This window comes from Aedes aegypti, chromosome 3 (genome assembly GCF_002204515.2).
Source record: "Aedes aegypti strain LVP_AGWG chromosome 3, AaegL5.0 Primary Assembly, whole genome shotgun sequence".
NCBI classification, from domain to species: Eukaryota; Metazoa; Arthropoda; class Insecta; order Diptera; family Culicidae; genus Aedes; species Aedes aegypti.
The window spans coordinates 115,463,487-115,483,598 of NC_035109.1; the positions used below are offsets into that span (position 1 = coordinate 115,463,487).

Genomic DNA, 20,112 nt, shown 5'->3' on the forward strand with positions numbered 1-20,112 from the left:
CATACAATATGCTTAATTTTGGCATGCTGTAACATTGATTTCGTTTGAGTCATCGGCATGGGATTCTGACAGAGAACTACAAATATGGCGGTAAATTTCATTATCAAAAAGTTTGAATTTTTTTTCCAGTCCAGTAACTTTTTAGCCGGTACTGTAAAAAGATTCAAATGTTTTGTGATAATGAAATTGATCATAGGGATCATTCATAAATCACGTGGTTTTTTGTGAGTGGGGGGGTCTGGTCAATAACCACGGTCCATACAAATTTATAAATTATATATTGACAAATGACCACGAGAGGGGATGGCGTCTGAAAATAAAAAAAAAAATGACCACGTTGTTGGTGGACAGCCCCAAAAAGGACGAACACGAAATTATTGCGACACCGAAAATGTCATGCCAATTTTCTCATAATGTTAACAATCAAACCAAAATTTTAGGCTAATTGTATACATATATTTACTTCAAAAATCAAAAGAAAAGTTAATCGATGGGGCCTTGAGTGTAAAATTGAAAGCATTTTCGCTTGATGCCATCCATCAAAGTCTTTACAGTGTCACCCGGTATCAGTTTTTGGTTTTTTTTTTTCATTTTCTTAACATGTCCTTCTCGTCTTTGACTGTCTTCTTGCTCTTCCGAAGTTCCTGCTTAATTTTTGCCAGTACTGCTCCACCGGGCGCAGCTCCGGACAGTTTGGCGGATTCATGTCGTTTGGAACAAAATGGACAGAATTGGCCTCATACCACTCCAGGACGCTTCTAGAATAGTGGCATGATGCCAAATCTCTCCAAAATAGCGGAGCTTCGTCATGCTGCTGCAAGAACGGCAAAAGGCGCGATCTCACTATTTACTGTGCCCTTTGTCACGAAAGGCTCACTCCTCAGTCCGCAAGAGCAAATGGCCTGCCAAATGAGATATTTGGAGGCGAACTTCGACATTTTCTTATTCTAAAATTTGTCGTTCACATCGAACTTGCTCTTGCCGGTGAAAAACTCCAACCCCGGAATTTGCTTAAAATCGGCTTTTATGTACGTTTCGTCGTCCATCACGCCCGAGTTTTAGCCGTCAATTGTTGCCGCTTATCGCGGTTTGGGAAGTTCTGTACCTTGTATGTATGTAGTCCAGCTTTCTTCTTTGCATTCTGGACGTAGCTATGCCGATCTTTTTAGCCAAATCACGGCTTGAGATGTTGGAATTTGCTTTAATCATCCGCTTCACCTTTCCCTCCGTCTTTTTGTTCTTCGGTCCCGGTTTTCTTCCTGCTCCTTTGCCGTGGTCCAACGTCAACCGCTCCTGGAACCGCTTCAACACTCTGGAGACGGTTGAATGGTAAATGTTCAACATTTTTCCCAACTGCCGGTGTGACAGGTCAGGAAATTCCAGGTGTTTGGAAAGAATTTATTCTCTCGACTCGCGTTGGCTCACTTCCATTTTCGTTGAATCGAAAAAAATTTCATGCCTATTGCTCAGAAGAAAGGTACATCATGTCAAAGTTGAGTATTCTGTATGAAAATTGGCTTTCAGTACTATTATTCTAAACACAACTGTATTTATTAGACGCCAAATTAATTTAATACACCTTTTTCATAAACAAATTTCATTTAAATTTCTTTTCGTATAGAATAGCTAAATATTGAAATTTTAACGTGAACAGAAAGTTTTATAGCACCAGTATTAGCAATGTTGTTTTTTTTTTCATAAATTACTATATGTTTAAATGTAAAGAAAACCAAATGCGGTAATAATGGTAATTATTTTTTTTTTAACAAACTCATGGAAGCTGCTGCTGTATTGTTTTATGAGGGACTTCAACCCGAAGGCACTCATGGAAACGCACAAGATGATGATATCAAACAGGAATACTGATGCGTATTGCGGCATTCACCTCTAGTCAAAATCGGAGCGTTCACATTGAAATTTTGCTTTCAGCCTTTGTGTTCACCATGCATTGCTTTCAGCAACTTGACAGCTGTCATTTAGCTGTCAGAAAGGGCTTGTCAATCAAATGGAGCTGTTTACAAACAGTTACATGGCTGTGTGTTATCACTACATGGCAAACAAGAGCCATGTAATAGCCGCACCGCTGTTCAGTCGTTCAATGCCTTCGATGCGTGCGTATGTTTTGTTATTTATCGCGCAAGAACCGTTCCTTCGCATTCCACCATAGTTCGTGCGCTAGAAGGCTGATTTCACCGAATTTCTTCACTTTATCGCATGTGTCAGGTAGATGGAAAAGTGCATTCAATCGCAGCACGTGTATGGCATTTTTTGTGCACGTAAATAAAACGTGAGACGAAAGAAGCTACAGTTGTAGTGGTCTATTTATATTTTTGTTGAGCCTTTGGGAGAATGCCCACTATTCTAATCGCAGTAAAACAGGTTCTGACGATAGTCGTTCTACCGTGATTGCATCCACTCGCTCGGTTCATTAGATTTTGATGACAAATCGAGTGTAAAGTTTTGGATGACATGTTAGTGATATATATGGCCTGTTAACAGTCGCTTAGACGATATCTCACTGCATTAGTCAGTGGTTATGAGGTTGTACTCTGAATCCAAAGTCCACAGCGAGGACGCCATCGACCTTATTCGGCACGAATAATAGTCGATAAGCAAGAAAGCGAGCTGAAAAAAAATCCAATTCATTAAGTCGTAGCTTATCGCGCTTCATTCATACGCTTGAAAGTTGATTATAAGAGCGGAATTAGCAGGAAAATCGTCATTGTAATCGCAATGTCGGACCACATTAGAGCAGCGTCGATCGATAGCAGCAAAGGCAATGGCGGGAGTGCATCAAATAGTGCAGTTCTACCCACTTCGTCCGGCAGTAACCATGAACGGCTCGCAGAGACGCAGAAAGTACCCAATTCTGATGATTTGTATTTGTTCGACTCACTGATTGAGCTATGCAGGAATAATATCAAATACTTTGCGAGTGATGAAACGGAGACTGGGCTTAGAATTCACGGAGCTTTCGTGGGGTTGATTGATCACATTGAAACCGCAAGGCCTTTGGTAAAAGAAGTTCATGAATTCGTGCATGAGTATGACTTCGATGAAAATACTCCAGGAAATGGATTCAGAAGTTTTCTGTATGTGGTTGATTCCTGTGTCAAGACAACTCTCAAGCTGGCGAGGTATGTAATGGAAAATCGAGGAACGATACTTTTCAGAAAAGCTATTTATGTAAAAGAGGTCGAAGCATACAACCATTTGATGGCCAGCTTAAACACATGCCTCAAACACTGTCACACTCTACGTGAATGGACCACGTCTGGAGAACTATTCCCCGAAGGACGATCCGTTGAAGAACTTCTTGGCAAAGCGGATACAATCAACCAGTTCTGCTTCTATGGACGGTGTCTCGGCTTTCAGTTCTGTGAATCAATGAAACCGTTACTCAAATTTATATCTATTGGGATGGCTGGTTTTTCCGAGGGATATTACTCCGAAGGAGGCAAAATCTCTAAAGCCACAAGCTTAATGTATACAAGTACAAAGTACATGTTGGAGCCGGAACTTCGTGCTCGACGGATAGTGAACATCTCGCAGCACTCAAACGTGGACTTTTGCAAAGCATTCTGGTTTTTGGCTGAGTCGGAGCTGATGCACTCTCTGCCGTCATTTGTGGGATTCAAGGTGAAGGTTAGCCGAGTGATTACCATACCGCCAGAACCTATACAACTAAAAGCAGAGAAGTCCGATGAGATAATCAACATCCCGATCCCTCAAAGCCACGGTGGAGCTGGTCCAGTCAAAGCACGGCTTATCAGTGCAGTGAAACGCAAAGGAATGATTGGAGAGAAAGTCAATACACGCAGTACCATTTATCCCCCGTCCAATGGATTACTCTTTCACTGCCATGGAGGAGGGTTCGTAGCTCAAAGTTCCAAATCTCATGAAGCGTACTTGCGCGAATGGGCGGTAACACTCAATATTCCGATCCTGTCGATTGACTACAGCCTTGCACCGGAAGCTCCATTCCCGCGTGCTCTAGAAGAGGTTTTCTATGCGTATTGTTGGGCATTGAAGAATTGTGAGCTGCTTGGAACAACTGGAGAAAAGATCATCTTTGCAGGAGACTCCGCTGGTGCCAATTTAAATTTGGGTTGTGCAATGAAATGCATCGAAACGGGCGTGAGGCGACCGGATGGCATATTCTTAGCCTATTGTCCGGTCTTGATAAGCTTCGTACCTAGCCCTGCACGAATGCTATGCCTGATGGATCCGTTACTGCCGTTTGGGTTCATGATGCGCTGCTTGAAGGCTTACGCGTGTCCAAGCAAAGAAGTGCTCGAACAAAACCGAAAGCGCCACGAGGAAAGACAAGCGATTATCAATGCCGGTCGAAAAGTCACAGATGAAGTGCCGAAAATGTTGGAGCTTAACGGAAATGCATTTGGCAAGGCCGCAGAAGACAACAAGTCAGACCATTCAGAATCTCCGGAAAATTCCGCTTGGGACCAGTTGAACAGCTTAAACACTTTACAGGTAATAAACAGTGATTTATCCCGCGTTGCAAAGAACAAAGTTCTTATAAAAACTCATTAAAATTTCAGTTGAACAATCAGCACCTGAGCCCGATGAGTGACACTGTGAGTGATACGATTGCGCTACAAGGGCAAACCGTCGGGAATACGATTGATCTCATGAGTCCAGACGAGAGCAACACCATCACGTCGTTGGAAGAAGACTCGCAGCCAATCACGTTGCAGCAAGTCAATTTGAACACCGAAAAGAGCAATGTAACGGTGATGGACGATTTGGACATGGACCTTCCCAGCGATATGAGTTCGGAGCAGAATACCAACAAATATGTGTCGGATTTCATCGAAAGGTAAGAATTTTGCGTTTTAGCTCAATCTTCAGCTTGAAAATATACCACGTGGATTATACGGTCCATCTCAATAATTCTCTTTCGATTTAGTGCAATTTGGGAGACTTTGGGTCTGAGACACGTGTAGCTTACAACTATGTTATTCATCGTTTCCTTCAGGCTGACGTTGTTTGATACTTTTCTAAGATTAATCCACTTCAACAAAGTGCTGATTTTTTATTGCAAAAATTGCATTCTTGCATTCCTACCCGAGGAGGAACAAATAACTAATCAATAACTTATGCATACCATATTTTGGTATTATACCAAAATTAGGTATTGTTCAGTTGTGAATACCTCAATTTGGTATTATAATGGTATTGAAAAAAATCTTTAAAACAATTAAAAATTAACATTGAGGTATTAGACAGCTATTGAGGTCTGCTGGAAGTATTGAACTTCTATTGAAAAATTTCACTTTTGTATGAAAATCCATTAAGTATTATTGAGGTATTACAATACCTGATCTAATGATCACTTTGGTGTTCGTAGAATATGCTTGAGATATTATTTGAGTTATTTTACCTCTTATGCAGGGCTCATTCATACCTTATTCAGGTTGTAAGTATTGGAAATTACCTTAGTTTGGTATTCAGAAGTTATTTTCTTCTGCTCGGGTATAGACAACCACGATGATACCTGACGTTGTGCTCAGAAAAGATCAAGGAGATTTCCATTCCGGATTTTAAGCTTTCGAGATAGGTGGTAAATGGATCGGATTAGTTAGGACTCTATTTAAGTTGTCACCATTTATTCCGACATGAAAAAACATTATTTAACATGAGTCAAATTTCTATCTCGAAATTCGCAAAACTGATCAATCTCAAGACGAAGTTGAAACGAATCTACAGCTTAAATCTTAAGATCACAAATCCTAAAAATGAAACAGACCCCTGAGGTAGAAATTTGATATCTTGTTTGTTGGACACTTCAGATATGTGCATTCAAGGTTTGGTATTGTTCTACATTTACCTTAACAAAAGTGAAAGGAAGAGCTTACATAAGTCGCACTGAAGTAATAACCTCCTAGGGCAAAGTACAGAAGCATCCCAAAAATGTATCAACAAAAAAACTGTGTTTCAAACAATGACATCCTCGTTGATACTCTCAAAATACAGGTTATCTTAACGAACGCCGGATCCGGCTCCTCGAACTGCCTGAAACTTGTATTTCTTATCGGTGCCGTTTATCATCCTATGGAACAAATTACAAACAGAATTTTTGGACTGATGGCTGTATCATTTTGTTGAAGTTATTTCCTTCAATTCAACCTGTCACACATGGCCATTCGTTTTAAAAATCATTTTTGTTATCAGCGTTTCTTTTTATGCATTCTTCATCAATTCAGAACTGCTTTGCCCAAGTTCTTGTGATAGTGGAGGAATAAGGAGATTATTAATTGGGTAATTTCTTGAGAGATTTGCAAACATTTTCACAGGCTCTAAAATGCGTAATGAATAGTTGGATCTTGTTCGAGTGACATAATGACTAGAAATGTGTTAAAACGATTCCGAACCGCGAATTCTACTTCTGCGATACCTTAAAATCTTATTTCTTCGATATAATTTGATATACATTCATAATACAGTGTTTAAAGCGAGGAAGTAAGAGATGAGTGATAGGAAAAGGGAAACTCAATAATCAAGAACATTTAACTCATATACCTAACATTTTAGTTTTGTTATGGTTTCATAAATGACGTGAAATCAATAATTGGTAAACCGTTCGAAACCATATATTGTTTCTAGGGCAAAAATAAAGAGATATTCTCAAACGTGTATCTAATTGTGATATGATGTTGTGCACAAATGTCATGAAAGTCACGTGAAAGAAGAACAAACTTCAACTTAAACTTGTTTACCATAATCTCACGTATGCAAGTAATTGAAAAAGCACATTTTAACATAATCGACTGGATTGAGTGCAATTTCAAAAAAAAACATAAAGCCTGTTCAACATTCAATGCATTGAAATAGTACATTTCGGATATAAACTATAGAGGTACATCCTTCATGAAGCTTTGAAGAAAGAGTTTTACCTATGGGATAATAAGTTTTCGCTTACATTACAGTACTAAAGTGATTGGTACATTTTTCTAAATTGCTGTATATTAATTTTCAAATATACTTTCGTTGCCTTTGAGCACCTTTAAATCACCACCGGAGAAGCTGAAAATTTTTACAGAATACTATTATTATGGTTAGGATGGTAAGAAAGATATGGGAGATAGGATTTTAAAACTTTTTCAAAATTAAAATTGCCCTAACGTACAGTTTGGTTATCTGGGTTATCATCACAACCTTAGTTTTATGGTAGGCTATTGCCAGCTTCTTAACCCCAGGCCTGTTAGCGTCCCAGTTTTTAAAAATAATAACTGTAGAGATCTTATGCCTGTAAAAGATGCTGAACAGGAATCAATAGGACATCAAACAGTGACAATAGTTTTGTTTTCTTCAATCATTTCTACGATGATATGTTTAAAGTTGATTCACAAGAATGGATTTGCCTTAACCCTTATTGTCCATATATTATAATTTTATGGTAGTTCAAGTACTCAATTAATTGGCCTTTCACAATGATTTCTAACACTTTCTCGTAGATCTGTTATTCTTCATTCTTCAATATTCTTCAGCCTATTGTCCGGTTTGGAACGACAACATGGGTAACATGTTAATTAGCCTCTATTCTTAAGAATTTGTTGTTTCGGATACTTTTAGTAACATAATCTTAGTTCATTGCTTCCAACAACTAGAGAATTTGCCCTGCTCATGTGAATCATGAATTATACAAAAAAACTTTACAGTGATTTGTTGTAATTCTGTAAGTACCAATTTTAGCAAAAGTTTCTCTCAATGTGTCATACGAGATTGTAAAAACCAGTACCTGACTTCCATCGTTTCCAAACCAGTCGCAAACATCATCTATGCTCTCATTAATTTGTTGGATATATATATGCCAAGCTTTCTTTTGCGCGTCATTTATTGTTTCTTGTTCCTTACAACTACAAGTCTGTTTATGTTTCCTATCAATACAGTACTCAACACATCAGTTTCAACTAATAGGGTGGTATTCAGAAATGAAAAAGCAACTGTGCTGTGTTTTGAAATGATGTAAAAATCACCTGAATGAATCTTATATTCCTTTATCATCGATTAATTTATCAAGCCGGTTTGGGTTCATTCACAAATTTCATAACGCCAAAAATGACCATTCTTGATACCCACCCACCCCCTTGTAACGCATTTTGTATGAATGTTTTTCAAATTTTGTATGAACTGTAACATCTAACGACCACCCACCCACCCCCTTCAGCGTTATGAAATTTGTGAATAGGCCCTTTCATTCCAAATGCACCAAAAACTTATTACTTGGGGAATGATACAACAAGCCGCACATGCCAACTTCAAGTCCTTTAACCAATTGGATATTTCTAAAGACTTCGGTTCAGAGTTGATTCAGTAATTCTTCTACGGACTACCAAAGGAAGTTCAAGCTATCGCTGACTTTTTCACTAGCGCTTCAGCCCATATGAATACAAATGGTTCATTGTTCATAGGAGTATAAGAGACAAACCTTGAGCATTGTTTTTTTTCTGTATTACCGAAAAAACAACAAAACTTAAGTACTGAAGATTTTTTTTGTGAAATTTGGTTTTATTAAGTCAGTTAAGTAATTCACGGTAACAATTATTTACATTAAAAAATCGCAGTACAGTTCGTTTACATCGATTCTTCCGTTAACCACATTAACAAAGCTGATGTACTTACGGTATTATCAAGTCTTCAAATGATGGTTGTCTCCATCCATTCATCAGCACTGCTAGCCTGTATGACCGTTCATGCCGAGCCGACACGAGCACAGTCACTGAGTTTATGCTAGAGCGTTCCAATCGTTGGGCCACCGCAATGTGTGCAAAGCTCGTCATCTGCATCATGGACAGCAGTTTTCAGTGCTCCCACTTCTCTTTCAACAACAGGTAGAGCTTTGAACGCTCCGCCGAGAAGAGCTGGATGTTGCTAATGTTTCGCCACGCACGTGGCCAGTCGATCGTCGGATGACTTCGTTCCACCCTGGGCATATCCGTTTGGGAGACGAAATGCCGGTGCATGAGATCGGCGCACAGTGCGTTGCTCCATAGACAAAAATCAAATTTCAAGTTATTTTATTTGGCGATAATAAGTATCCACAAGTGTTGATAGATAACATCGGCTATTGAAACGTGTATTTATAAGATTTATAAAGCACTAAAACGACTACAACAAGCGTCGAAAGTAACAGTTGTCGGAGTAGCAAAAAAAACTTAATTTTGTCGCATGTTTTCAACATTACTTTCAACTAGTACGGAGGGTGTTGAAACCAATCCATTCAATCAAAATTTGAAAGAGAACATGTTTGAAAGTTGGTAAAGTATATTTGATGGGATAAGCACACCAATTTTAACTTTGAATATGAGAAATCGACACGAAGAGTTGGCTATGAAATCAAACTTATGAAATTCTAACATGTAACTTTGGTTATCGATTCAAAAAAAGTTCCACCAAGTTCCACTCTAAATCACTCACAGACATGTTTCTCAGAATGTCCAGAGGTCTGAAGGATACAGCTGCAACTCCCTGCAACTCTTCGAGATTTTCAACTATTTTTCGGTATACTCCTGAACCAGCACAAGTATGAAAATGAGTTGTTTGTGATAAAAAATCCGAAAATCTCGCAACGCTATGTGGTCAAAGCTGAACCAGACATTACACCAGAACAAGTTTATGTTTAAAATGATACATTTTAAATTACGTTTCTACGATTTATTTAAATTTTTTGTTAAAAACTAGAAAATTTTAAAAATATGCGCATTTTTTTGCATAAAGGCGTTTAAGTCACTTTTGCAGCTACGAGTGTGAAGAGAGATATTTGCAAATAACTTCTTACTTCATTATAGGCAATAATAGTAAAAATTACAAGGTTTTTGTTGGAAAATAATGGAATTGGCGCTTAGGACAGTTTTGCGATTATGCGCACACTATATGTCATTTATGCAGATTGCAGCTCTTTTCAGCAGGAAAAAACTTTTCCTTTCATACCAAAGTGCTTAAATGGCTTGATCTTCCCGTTTTGATTTTTGTCCCGCATCTCCATACATTCAACGCACTGTGCGGCGGAGGGGTTTTCTTGGGGTGGAATTTGGGAGTACAGGTCGGACTCGATTATCCGGAGACTCGTTTATCCGGGGACTCGATTATCCGGGATTCGATTATCCGGAATTTTAGACTCGATTATCCGGAATTTATTTTCTGATGCTCTTGTTTTTCAATTTATATGCATAAATCTGAGATTATTTGGTATTGCAATTTACAATATGAATGGTTTTGCAATTTAGAACGTATTTAAGAAAAGGGGTTTGAAAAAGTGTTTTTTTGTGTATGCTGGTCAAATTTTTTTTTTCTTGTAATGACCCCTACTGTTCCTAGAAAAAAAAAATCTGGCTACACAACCGCATCATATAAATAAAATAACGTAAAAAGATAATATTTAAGTTCTTTTATCGAAGATAACAATTTTTTTCTTAGTGATTTGATTATCCGGAGGGTTTGATTATCCAGAGTGAAAAAAAAATCGATACTCCGGATAATCGAGTCCGACCTGTAGTTTGAGAGGATTATTTTCAGGTCGGGATTATCTATTTAGATTGCAGAGCGGAGATTATCGTGGAAAAGAAGGGATTTATAATAGGGAATGGAATCGATCTCTTTGAGATGACGGTTGATGGCGAGTGATTTCGCCTTCAACGCAGGTTAATGAAGGTTTAATCCCCCATGCTCCTTGCTGCGCGCAAGCTGCATCATCGGGACGCGGACTGGCGATCCCCTCTACAGGTGTGTACCGTCGTTGAGGCGATCTTCGCCGTATGTACTCCTAGTGGTGGCAACATCGACGAAACGTACCACAGCTTGCTGATGCCAAACGTATTCAGCATGATAACTTTCTGGTACAGGGTCAGCATGCGTATCGATTGCAGCCACATTTGTTGCGGAAACCAGCGTATTCCAATTTGGAGTGGTCATCAAGCGTATCGAGTTTGCGAACGTAATACCCCAAAATGTTGACTACATGGGCTGTCTGAAGCCATTGGGTGTTAATTGAATTACCTTCGCAAAACCCGACATCGATCACCACTGTTTTACGCAAATTCAACCGTGCACCGGCAACAGCCTCGAACCGGATAAATTTTTCATTCATCAGCCATATCTGTGGGGCAGACGTGACGATGACGCTGATATCGTCGGCATACGCAACCAACACATCGTTGCCACATGCTTGTTCGAGCCTACACACCAGGGAGTGGAGGTTGAGAACGAAGAGATGCATGGACAACGGGTCAACCTGCCGGACCGAACGTTGGATTTCGAACGGACGTGAGAGACGCTCTTTGATGAGCAGCCGAGAGGTGCATCGCGTGAGAAGAGAGACGAGATCCCTACTGAAGCCGAGCGAGCACATGGTATGTGCTATAACAGGAATGAGTGCCGAACTCGATCGAACGCGTTCTCTAAATCAAAACTTATCAACTTACCAGCACGCCGGCAGTGACGGAGATTCGTAATCCGATCTTTCAGAGCAAGAGTAGCCTGAAAAATGTTGCTCTCCGAACTGGATCATTTCTGCCCGTCGCTTAGCACGTGGTGGGGAGAAGCCATAGTAAACGCGTCATGCGACGCGTACACGTATGCGAAGCCGCAAAGCAGAATATCAACAATAGGAAATCCATTGATCGAAACGCGTTCGCGCACGTACACGCGTTACTATGTCATCAGCCGTGGGCTCGCATGACGCACTCTAGCCTGGTCTTGAGAATGTGCGAGAAGAGTTTGTAGTCGCTGTTGAGGAGCAAGATGGGTCGATACGACCGGGCTGTATTCTCCCCTCCCTTCTTCTTCACCAGCACGATGATGCCCTCCACAAAAGCAGGGGGAAGATTGCCTTCTAGTGCTTCGTTGAGCAGGAGATTGAGCTCCCGATGGATTACGTCGAAAAGACGCAAAAACAATCCCGTGGGATACAATCATTGCCCAGAGAACGCCGTGGGGCACTCGCTCGGATGGCAGAGAGGATTTCTGAAGTGGTGATCTCGTCCTGCAGGCTTGATTGATGGGATCATCGGGGGGAATCACAAGCTCGCATGTAAACCCGTCATCGTTGCTGTTTTCTGCTGTTGCTTCCTCCGTGTAGAGCCGCGAGAAGAAGTTTAGCAGATTCGCTTCGATAGCGGTCTCATTCTCCTCCGTTCGCAATTGAGTGATGACGGTCCTTTTCCTTCGTCTCTCCCCCAATTGACGGGTTCTCCCGCCACGTGCGTCTCGTTCATTCGCATAAACAATGCGTTTATTAAACATGTAAAAGAAGTTGAAGCGCCAACATTTTACCTTTCAATCGATTGATGGTGGGTAACATTTCGGGGTGCTGGTAGTACCCGTCGTACGCTAGCCGAAGCTCCGCATATAGACGCTGATGTACGTCATAGAATTCGTCAAAGACGATACGCGATTTACGCTTGAAAAAGGTTTTGATTTTTGGCTTAACGTACGAAATCCACTACTCGATCCATGAGCCGTGATTTCTGCACTGCCGAGACCAATATTGCCACTGTGTTTGGAACTCGGCAACGTTGTCGTTGGTGAGAAGATGCGGTCAAGGGGACCAGATACCACGGCCAGGCTCATGTTCTAGCTGGAGGAAGCAAAGACGGAGTGTCAGCGCATTGTGGTCCGTGAAAGAGCAGACATGCGTATGCGCGGTATGCAAGTGCTCTCGCAAACCACTGCTAACATAAATGCGGTCGAGACGCGATTGTGCGTTCCGGCAAACGTACATAAAACCGGCATCCCGGGGTCGCAACTTTTCCACAGGGAAGCTCAAGTAATCGATGCGGAAGGTGTTTTCTCGCCTCATCGCGTAATCATCACAAACGCGACGCGGCACAACGTAATATCGGTTGAAAAAGTCGAAATTTAGCGTGACATGATTTGTGTACCATCCCTTATAGTGAAATATATCAATCTGTTTATAAATTATTATTTGCTGTATTCTCTTCTACACAGATATGTACTGGACACAACCACGAACGCAGCAGGAGAAATTGAGCCAGTCTTGAGACCGGTTTCACGATCAGCTTCCGAGGAGAATGTAGTACTGGACATAGGAAAAGAAACAATTAGTGTACAAAACCTACAAGACAAGTAAGTTTCTAACGCACAACCACATTAAAGGCTAGATTTCAAAGCCTCTCCTCCAATTGTAGAGTCTCCAACGCGGCCAGTAACCTGGTAAACCGGGTATCCTCGACGTTCAATTCCATCACTACTTCGAAACCAATTACCACCAGTGGATCGCAGTCCGAGTTCCAAAGCAATCTGGAAGCGCTGATCGCCCGCAGTCCCTCGGATGAGTTCATCTTTGAAGTGCCGAAAGACTCTCACATGTCACCGTATTGGGCCTCGGATGAAGTGTTAAGCCAATTTCCTCAGACGAAAATTTTGGTAAATCATGGATTATGAATTATTTACGCCAAACTAACGAGGTTCTTTGTTTCTAGACGGTTGTGTTGGATCCATGCCTGGATGACTGTGTAATGTTTGCTAAAAGACTGAAGAATCTGAACAATCCGGTCTCACTGGATATATTGCCAGGGCTTCCACATGGATTTCTCAATTTTGCGTCTGTAAGTGATCAATGTAGAATTTATGTGATTGGTTTTATAAATGTCTTTTCATTTTAGATTTCCAAAGAAGCACATGAAGGATCTAAACTCTGCGTCAAACGTATTGCAGAAATGCTCGAAGTATCGCTTCCGACGGATGATCTCGCTACTAAAACGTGTTGTTAGCAAATCGGTCGCTGCCTAACAGAATCGAAGCATTTGTTTCGCAAAGGTAGTGAACGCATCGATAACGTTTAGTAGCATACACTGTACTGCATCACAAACGCATTAACTGCTAACCGGGTTTGGATCCGAATGGAGCTACTTTAGAGAAGCTATTTAAGCCGATGTTCAATCATCACGAGAATGTTTTTATGAGTCTCGTAATGATTTTGCATCTATGCTTTTTATAAAAACCGTGACACGCTATAACTACACTTTTGCAACAAATAATACTGAACCTTTGGAATCTTATATTAGGCAGCTTGCGCATAGTTATATAATCATAAATCGAAGGAAATTTAATTTCCATCCCGATTGTGAATTGGCCTTTGCTTAGGGTCCAGCATTGTTTGCAAATATATTTTTGATTAGGTATATGAAAACTCGTTGTTATCAAAAAGCAAAACTCAAGAGGCATGCATTAAGTAATAATAATTGAATAAATTAGCTCAATGAAAAGTTCGCAATATTACACAGCGAAGCAATACGACAAACTTATTTAAACCAAAAAACCATTAAAAACCGAAGAAAAAAGTCAATAGCCAGAAAGCAATCTAACAGAAACAATCTACCTAGTTTGTGTAACCAAACAACATAAAAAGGATAATCAAGAAAAAAAGTGAAAGGAAGCTAATCAAAACCAAAACCGATCCACCTTATTTACATTGCTCAAGTGTCGTGCCGGATATTATGTGACTATTTTTATGCGAAAGCGATGTGTTTCATTTTTGTGCAATTGACTGTAATTTATTGAGAAAAATGTTATAGTAATCTCTTCAATTCAGCTAAATGTGCTAAAAAATAAACCAAAGACAAGAAGATTATACTGAGTGTATTGGCGACAAATTAACTCGACGGTGTTTGCAATTACATTTTGATTTTATTTATGACAATTTTTTCAGGTATGAGGAAACATAAAAAAACTATTTACAAAGTATAGCATTAAACATCATTATCGGAAGGAACACAACACATTAACTTGTAATATAATTGTACCTACTTGTGCAATATATGTCAGATATGTATTATAATTACCATTGTTGGAAAGCAGATGGAGAAGATCACGTTACCTACACATTTTAACCGTTGGATAAAATTTACAATTGTTACCTTGGTAGAATGTAAAACATAGATATTAACAAACCTTTCAGTCAATAAACATACTTTGTAAAGCGATTTCGTGGTCCTGACGTATTTTGATATTGTTCAAAAAGTTTATTATCACAACCCACACTATATTCAGCTAAATTTAGTGCCTATGGTTAATTCCTCAAATTGGTCATAGGGCAGGCTAGAGTAGCTAGGGAAAGATGGGAAGTTGATTACCGTGTGGAGTTCATGATAGGGGAAATCAGCGTAAAACCGACACCCTAAGCTTATTGATAAAATTTGTGTACTTTCGCTTGTTAAACGAACCTAATTTTTTGTAGAATCACATATTGGTTATAAATCTATCGATCCTTGCTATCGCTGTATGATATATTAAGGTTATATAGTGATTGCAATCAAATTGATATTTCATCATTATTAGGTGAGACAGTTGAGAGTGCGGGAAAGATCGACACCCTGTTGGGGTGAAACCGACACATGCACTTTGAGTAGAATTTATACTTTGTGAGCATCACCATCACATGGCATATTAAAAAATGCTTAAATGACTTTCGACTTTCATGACCCCTTCCTCTAATGGATTATACACATATTACGTAAATTATTCGGGAAAGGCCAAAGATCCACTAAATATATGTGAAAATTTGAATCAATGCTTTAGGTGAAGATGAATCGAAGCCAAACCTCAATTTTTCAAGAGCACAAATCTGGAGAACCAAACCTTCCGTTTAAGCTGAAAATTTAATCGATTGGTCACTAGCTGATAGTGACCAATCGATTAAGTTTTCAGCTCAAACGGGTGTTTGGGTTTCCAGATTTGCGCTCTTGAATTTGAAGTTTGGCTTCGATTCACCTTCAACTTAAAATAATCCCTGAAGGTTTTCAAGAGGAAATACACTGGTCCCACAGTTATGAATCATTTAAAGCTCAGCATAAATTAAAAAAAAATATAGAGAGCAAAATAAACAATATTTTTTAATGCAATCAATGCCAAATGGTAAAGTGGAGTATATACCTGCAGTTCATGCGCAATATTATAATTAAATTTGTTGAAAACATTTGAAATTTTCACATATTTGAACATTGTCTTTAACCACAATTTATGAATCGGCAAAAAAGTTGTCCACAAATATGAATCAATGTGAACACGATTTATGAATCAGTTATTTACTTTCAATTATTTTGCAATGAAATGCTATATAGTTCATATGTTTATTAGGACACCGCCTCGGACAACGTAAATTATATCTGGAGGTGAACCGTAACCAAGTATTTCAAGAATCTGCATGACATTGCATGATTTTTAATGTAGCTACTGAGCGGGCTGGCACATTGATTTTGTGGATTTATATGTTTCTGGAGCATGTTTATTCTGATGATGATGGCAGGTAGTATAATTAGACAATAATTATATCTTGATTGCGGAACTCGTAAATGCTTGGCCTTTGGATTGCCTTTACTGCAGTGATGAAAATTCACACGTTCGATTTGTGTGTTTAAAATTATGGATCGATTCATGAACGTCCATATCGAAAGTCGAGTCTAGTACACGACACTGAAGACGGCCATACAGTTGAGGTCGAAATACGCGTATCTGTCAAAGGATACAAACTCTAGTGGAATTAAATGGTATAGTACTAAATTCGGTTTATTCATCTACTCATATCGAATTGCTGTGATTTTCTTGCAAACTACGTGTGTGTTACACATTAAATTCCTTTGTTTTGGTTCATGGATTAATACATCAACCGATTACAGGGATTCCGAAACTTTTCCACATAAGTTCCCGAAGCAGGTAGTGAGCTTTGCTATCGATTTCCATGTTCAAAACTCCAAAATTGTTTGTGATGAACCCATAGCGAGCTAAACTGCGGTTGGACCTCGTGTCGAACAACAGTCATCATCATTCTTCCAAAGAGAAGAAGCAAATTTTGAAGCTGAATGTGTTATATGAAAATTTGTGAATCCGATTTTTCTTCTATTAGTAAAGTTGTCCGATGTTTTTATTTTTTAAAAGTGTGATTATCTTTCACTCTCCATGTGTCTGATAAAAGAGCCAACAGTTTAGCCTGGAAGTTAATCTGAAAAAACTTACGTGCAACAAAAGTGACAAACAATTGGTACTGATATCAATCAGATAGGATGCAAATCAGTTTTTTTCCTTACCACTCGTTGCTTTCGGTCCTTCTGCAGAAGCGATACCCCGTTTTTATAGTGAAATTATGAAGAACCTATCAGGTGTAACAAAAAAAAATCTTTACATTTTTTACGTCTATACTGTTTCTTTTTGTTCCTCACAAATTTAAGATTTTTTATTTATCCAAAAATTACTCAACATAACAATCTTTGAGGTCTTACATAAAAAACGTCCACATTTTTATAGCCATATAAGACTATAAACCCCCTAAATAACTTTTTTCATAAGAATTTCTTTTTTTTTCAAAATTATGGAAATTTATTTGTATATTGAAATTCCTTTTCCACAAAAAAAACATCCGTAGTTTATGAACGGTCCCAAACCACTTTTGCTCTCCCCAGGGATTGAATCCTGAGAAAATTGAGAGAATCTCTCACCTATCGCTCTCTGTAACTATCATAACATGCTGCACATTATGAGAGACTGTTTATCGTATACTGCAACAACTTTGATCAGATTGGGGGGATAGTAGTGCATGATAAAACCCCTCTAAACATGCTCCAAGCCTGGGGGGCACTATTGCTATTGGAAGTTCGTGGATTGTTTATCGTGCCAGTAAAGAAAAACACCTATCCCCAACGGTAAACAAGCGAGAAAAATGGATTTTATCATCGCTCTCTCTTTGGGGCTCCCGCTCGCTGCTTCCATTTATCAGACTTGTTACACTTTGCGATACAATGACGATCGTGGACCGCAACAGATGGGATGTTTTTCTTCGCTTGCTTTGATCGTGCTTCATACTCAAATGAGAGCAAATTCTGCAATGCTTGCTCTCCCGTAACAAAATTTTACGTTGGAAATTACATGAAACTAAGAATATTTTTTAAAAATACTAAGCACTAGTAGTTTGAACGCTGATTCATAAACTGTGACTGGTGTGTATATTTCCCACAATTTATTGATTAAGTATTTTACTCAAAAATCTTAGCCAAATCCGTATAAATACGCATTTATCTCTCATAGCTATGTTTATTGAATCTGTAAAAGCTGTCTGGAGCTTAATTTCTCACAAAAAATCTTTGAAACAAACTGTAAAACGTCGTTTCTAGCTAAGCGTCAATAGCCACACGGCTTACAAAGTTGGCCAAAAATACAGCCCAAATAGCTACAAAAATAATTTAGTAATATTGTTGATTTATACCACGATCAAGAGCTTTTTTACTGAGATAAAAAGGCTTGAAATGGCTGAACACTATGTGTTGCTTATCAGTAAAAATGATTCTGTGATATTTTGTGATAAGTTTGATAATAATTTTGTCTTCTTAAATAGGCTGATTCATAAATTGTAGGTGATTCAACTGCGTGGGGTTACTGTATGTGAAAGCTTCTATTGAGAAATTTGTTTTTTCATGAATTGATCTTATTGAGAAATACCTACTTAGTGGTATCCAGGAAAAATAGAAATCTTTGAAATAGTTTACGGAGAAATAAACACAACAAATAATAATACAAAACTCATGCATTATCACCCTCATTCTTGTTTACGGCGGATCCAACTTTCGATCGAATCCTATTCGTTCGAATCCATGGCCCATTTGATTTTGCTGGCGTAAACGAGAATGCGAAACGGTTTTCGATCGAAAGCGCATTCGAACGTAAACAAGAATAGGGGTGTATGTCTTTAACGTTCAACGCTCCGTCATCGTAATCATCGTCATCATCGAAACTTCAAGAGCAGTTTTTTGTTCAAACCTAAAAATCATTCGATGAAAATGTGTTCACTGTGTTTCGGTTGAAGAATAGAATACAGTGAACACATTTTCCTAAAAATTGTCTTGGTTTTGAACGAAAAAACTGCTTTTGAAAATCCCGAAATCAATGACGGATTCTGCCCCATTTTTTTCTTATGTTTATTTTAAAGGCACTCTACTGTGCCGGAATCAGTTCATCTGTATCTTCTATACCGATACAGATCTATTTTTAACTATTCTATATTTACATCTGCTTTCACTCTCTTCTACTCTTTTACTCTCATACCGAGCAGGTAGGAGAGTGCTCTGCTGTTAGTTTAATTGATTTCCATAAGCCAAGCCCATTGCTCTTGCGGTGGTTCATTTTTGCTGTGTTCCTGTGTCGTTTGAGGCTAGCTGCCTTCGAAGAGGGTCGTTTTGTCTCAGTCATCATCTGATACTGACGGACTGCTCCCCAAAGCACGGTCCTCCGAGCGGCGTCTTCTGGTGGCTGGACGGTTTTTTTTTTTTGTGGAGAGGTTGAGAATTTAACCCATGACCTTCCGCTTGTGAAGCGAAAGTGTAACCTCAAGGCTACCGACCGCCCTCAATCCGCCCCCTTAAAGTGATATATCTGATAGAATACTCGAAGAATGTAAATTTCATGGAGGGGAAACCAAAAAAATCCTGGAAAAATTTCTAGGGGAATAGATATTTTCATGGGAGATTTTCAGTCACTTTACTTGTAAGAATACTTGTTAGATGCCTGGAAAAATTTGGAAGCTACCGTAAAACGGGGTGAATAGAAACAGTGGGGCGAATAGAAACAAAGCGACCTTCAGTTAAAAATGCGACTATTATGTAATGATAAACTTTAAAAACCTACTGAAATATTGTTTTTTCGTTAGTTCAATAACAACATAGTATCGCTAGCCTATTTTCAAATTAAAAATTTTGCTACATTTCTCATTAAAAAATTGAGAAGAAAATATTGAAATATCAATCATTTTTGATAGCTTGAAACATCCGCCATTTTGGCTGATTTAAAAAAAGATCAAAAATTGAACTTAGTTTCAAAAGTTTTAATTTTTTTCTTCACCAAGTAAATACATGTTGTTATTTCTTCAAGATGCACTTAAAATGTGTTTATTTTTCCATTAAAATGAAAAAAAGTATTGATATTTACTTAACAGTGTTTCTATTCGCCCCATTGCGGGGTGAATAGAAACATACAACATTTTCATAAATCTTTGTACGATATAACTTTTATTTTTTAACAGCAATTGGGGTCTTAGCAAAGGAAGACGTGACCCATATTTAAGGCTAATAAACTTGGTTTTTATCAAAA

General features: G+C 38.8%; 1 protein-coding gene across 1 annotated transcript; it reads left to right on the forward strand.

Annotated features, from left to right (window-relative positions):
* Positions 1-2,029: 2,029 nt before the first annotated feature.
* Positions 2,030-14,963, forward strand: LOC5566934 (hormone-sensitive lipase). The gene is made up of 6 exons (XM_021855289.1): positions 2,030-4,491; positions 4,560-4,837; positions 12,967-13,104; positions 13,167-13,404; positions 13,461-13,586; positions 13,644-14,963. The coding sequence occupies exons 1-6, from the start codon at positions 2,734-2,736 to the stop codon at positions 13,749-13,751; spliced, it is 2,646 nt and encodes an 881-aa protein (XP_021710981.1). The 5' UTR covers positions 2,030-2,733; the 3' UTR covers positions 13,752-14,963.
* The last annotated feature ends 5,149 nt before the right edge of the window (positions 14,964-20,112 follow it).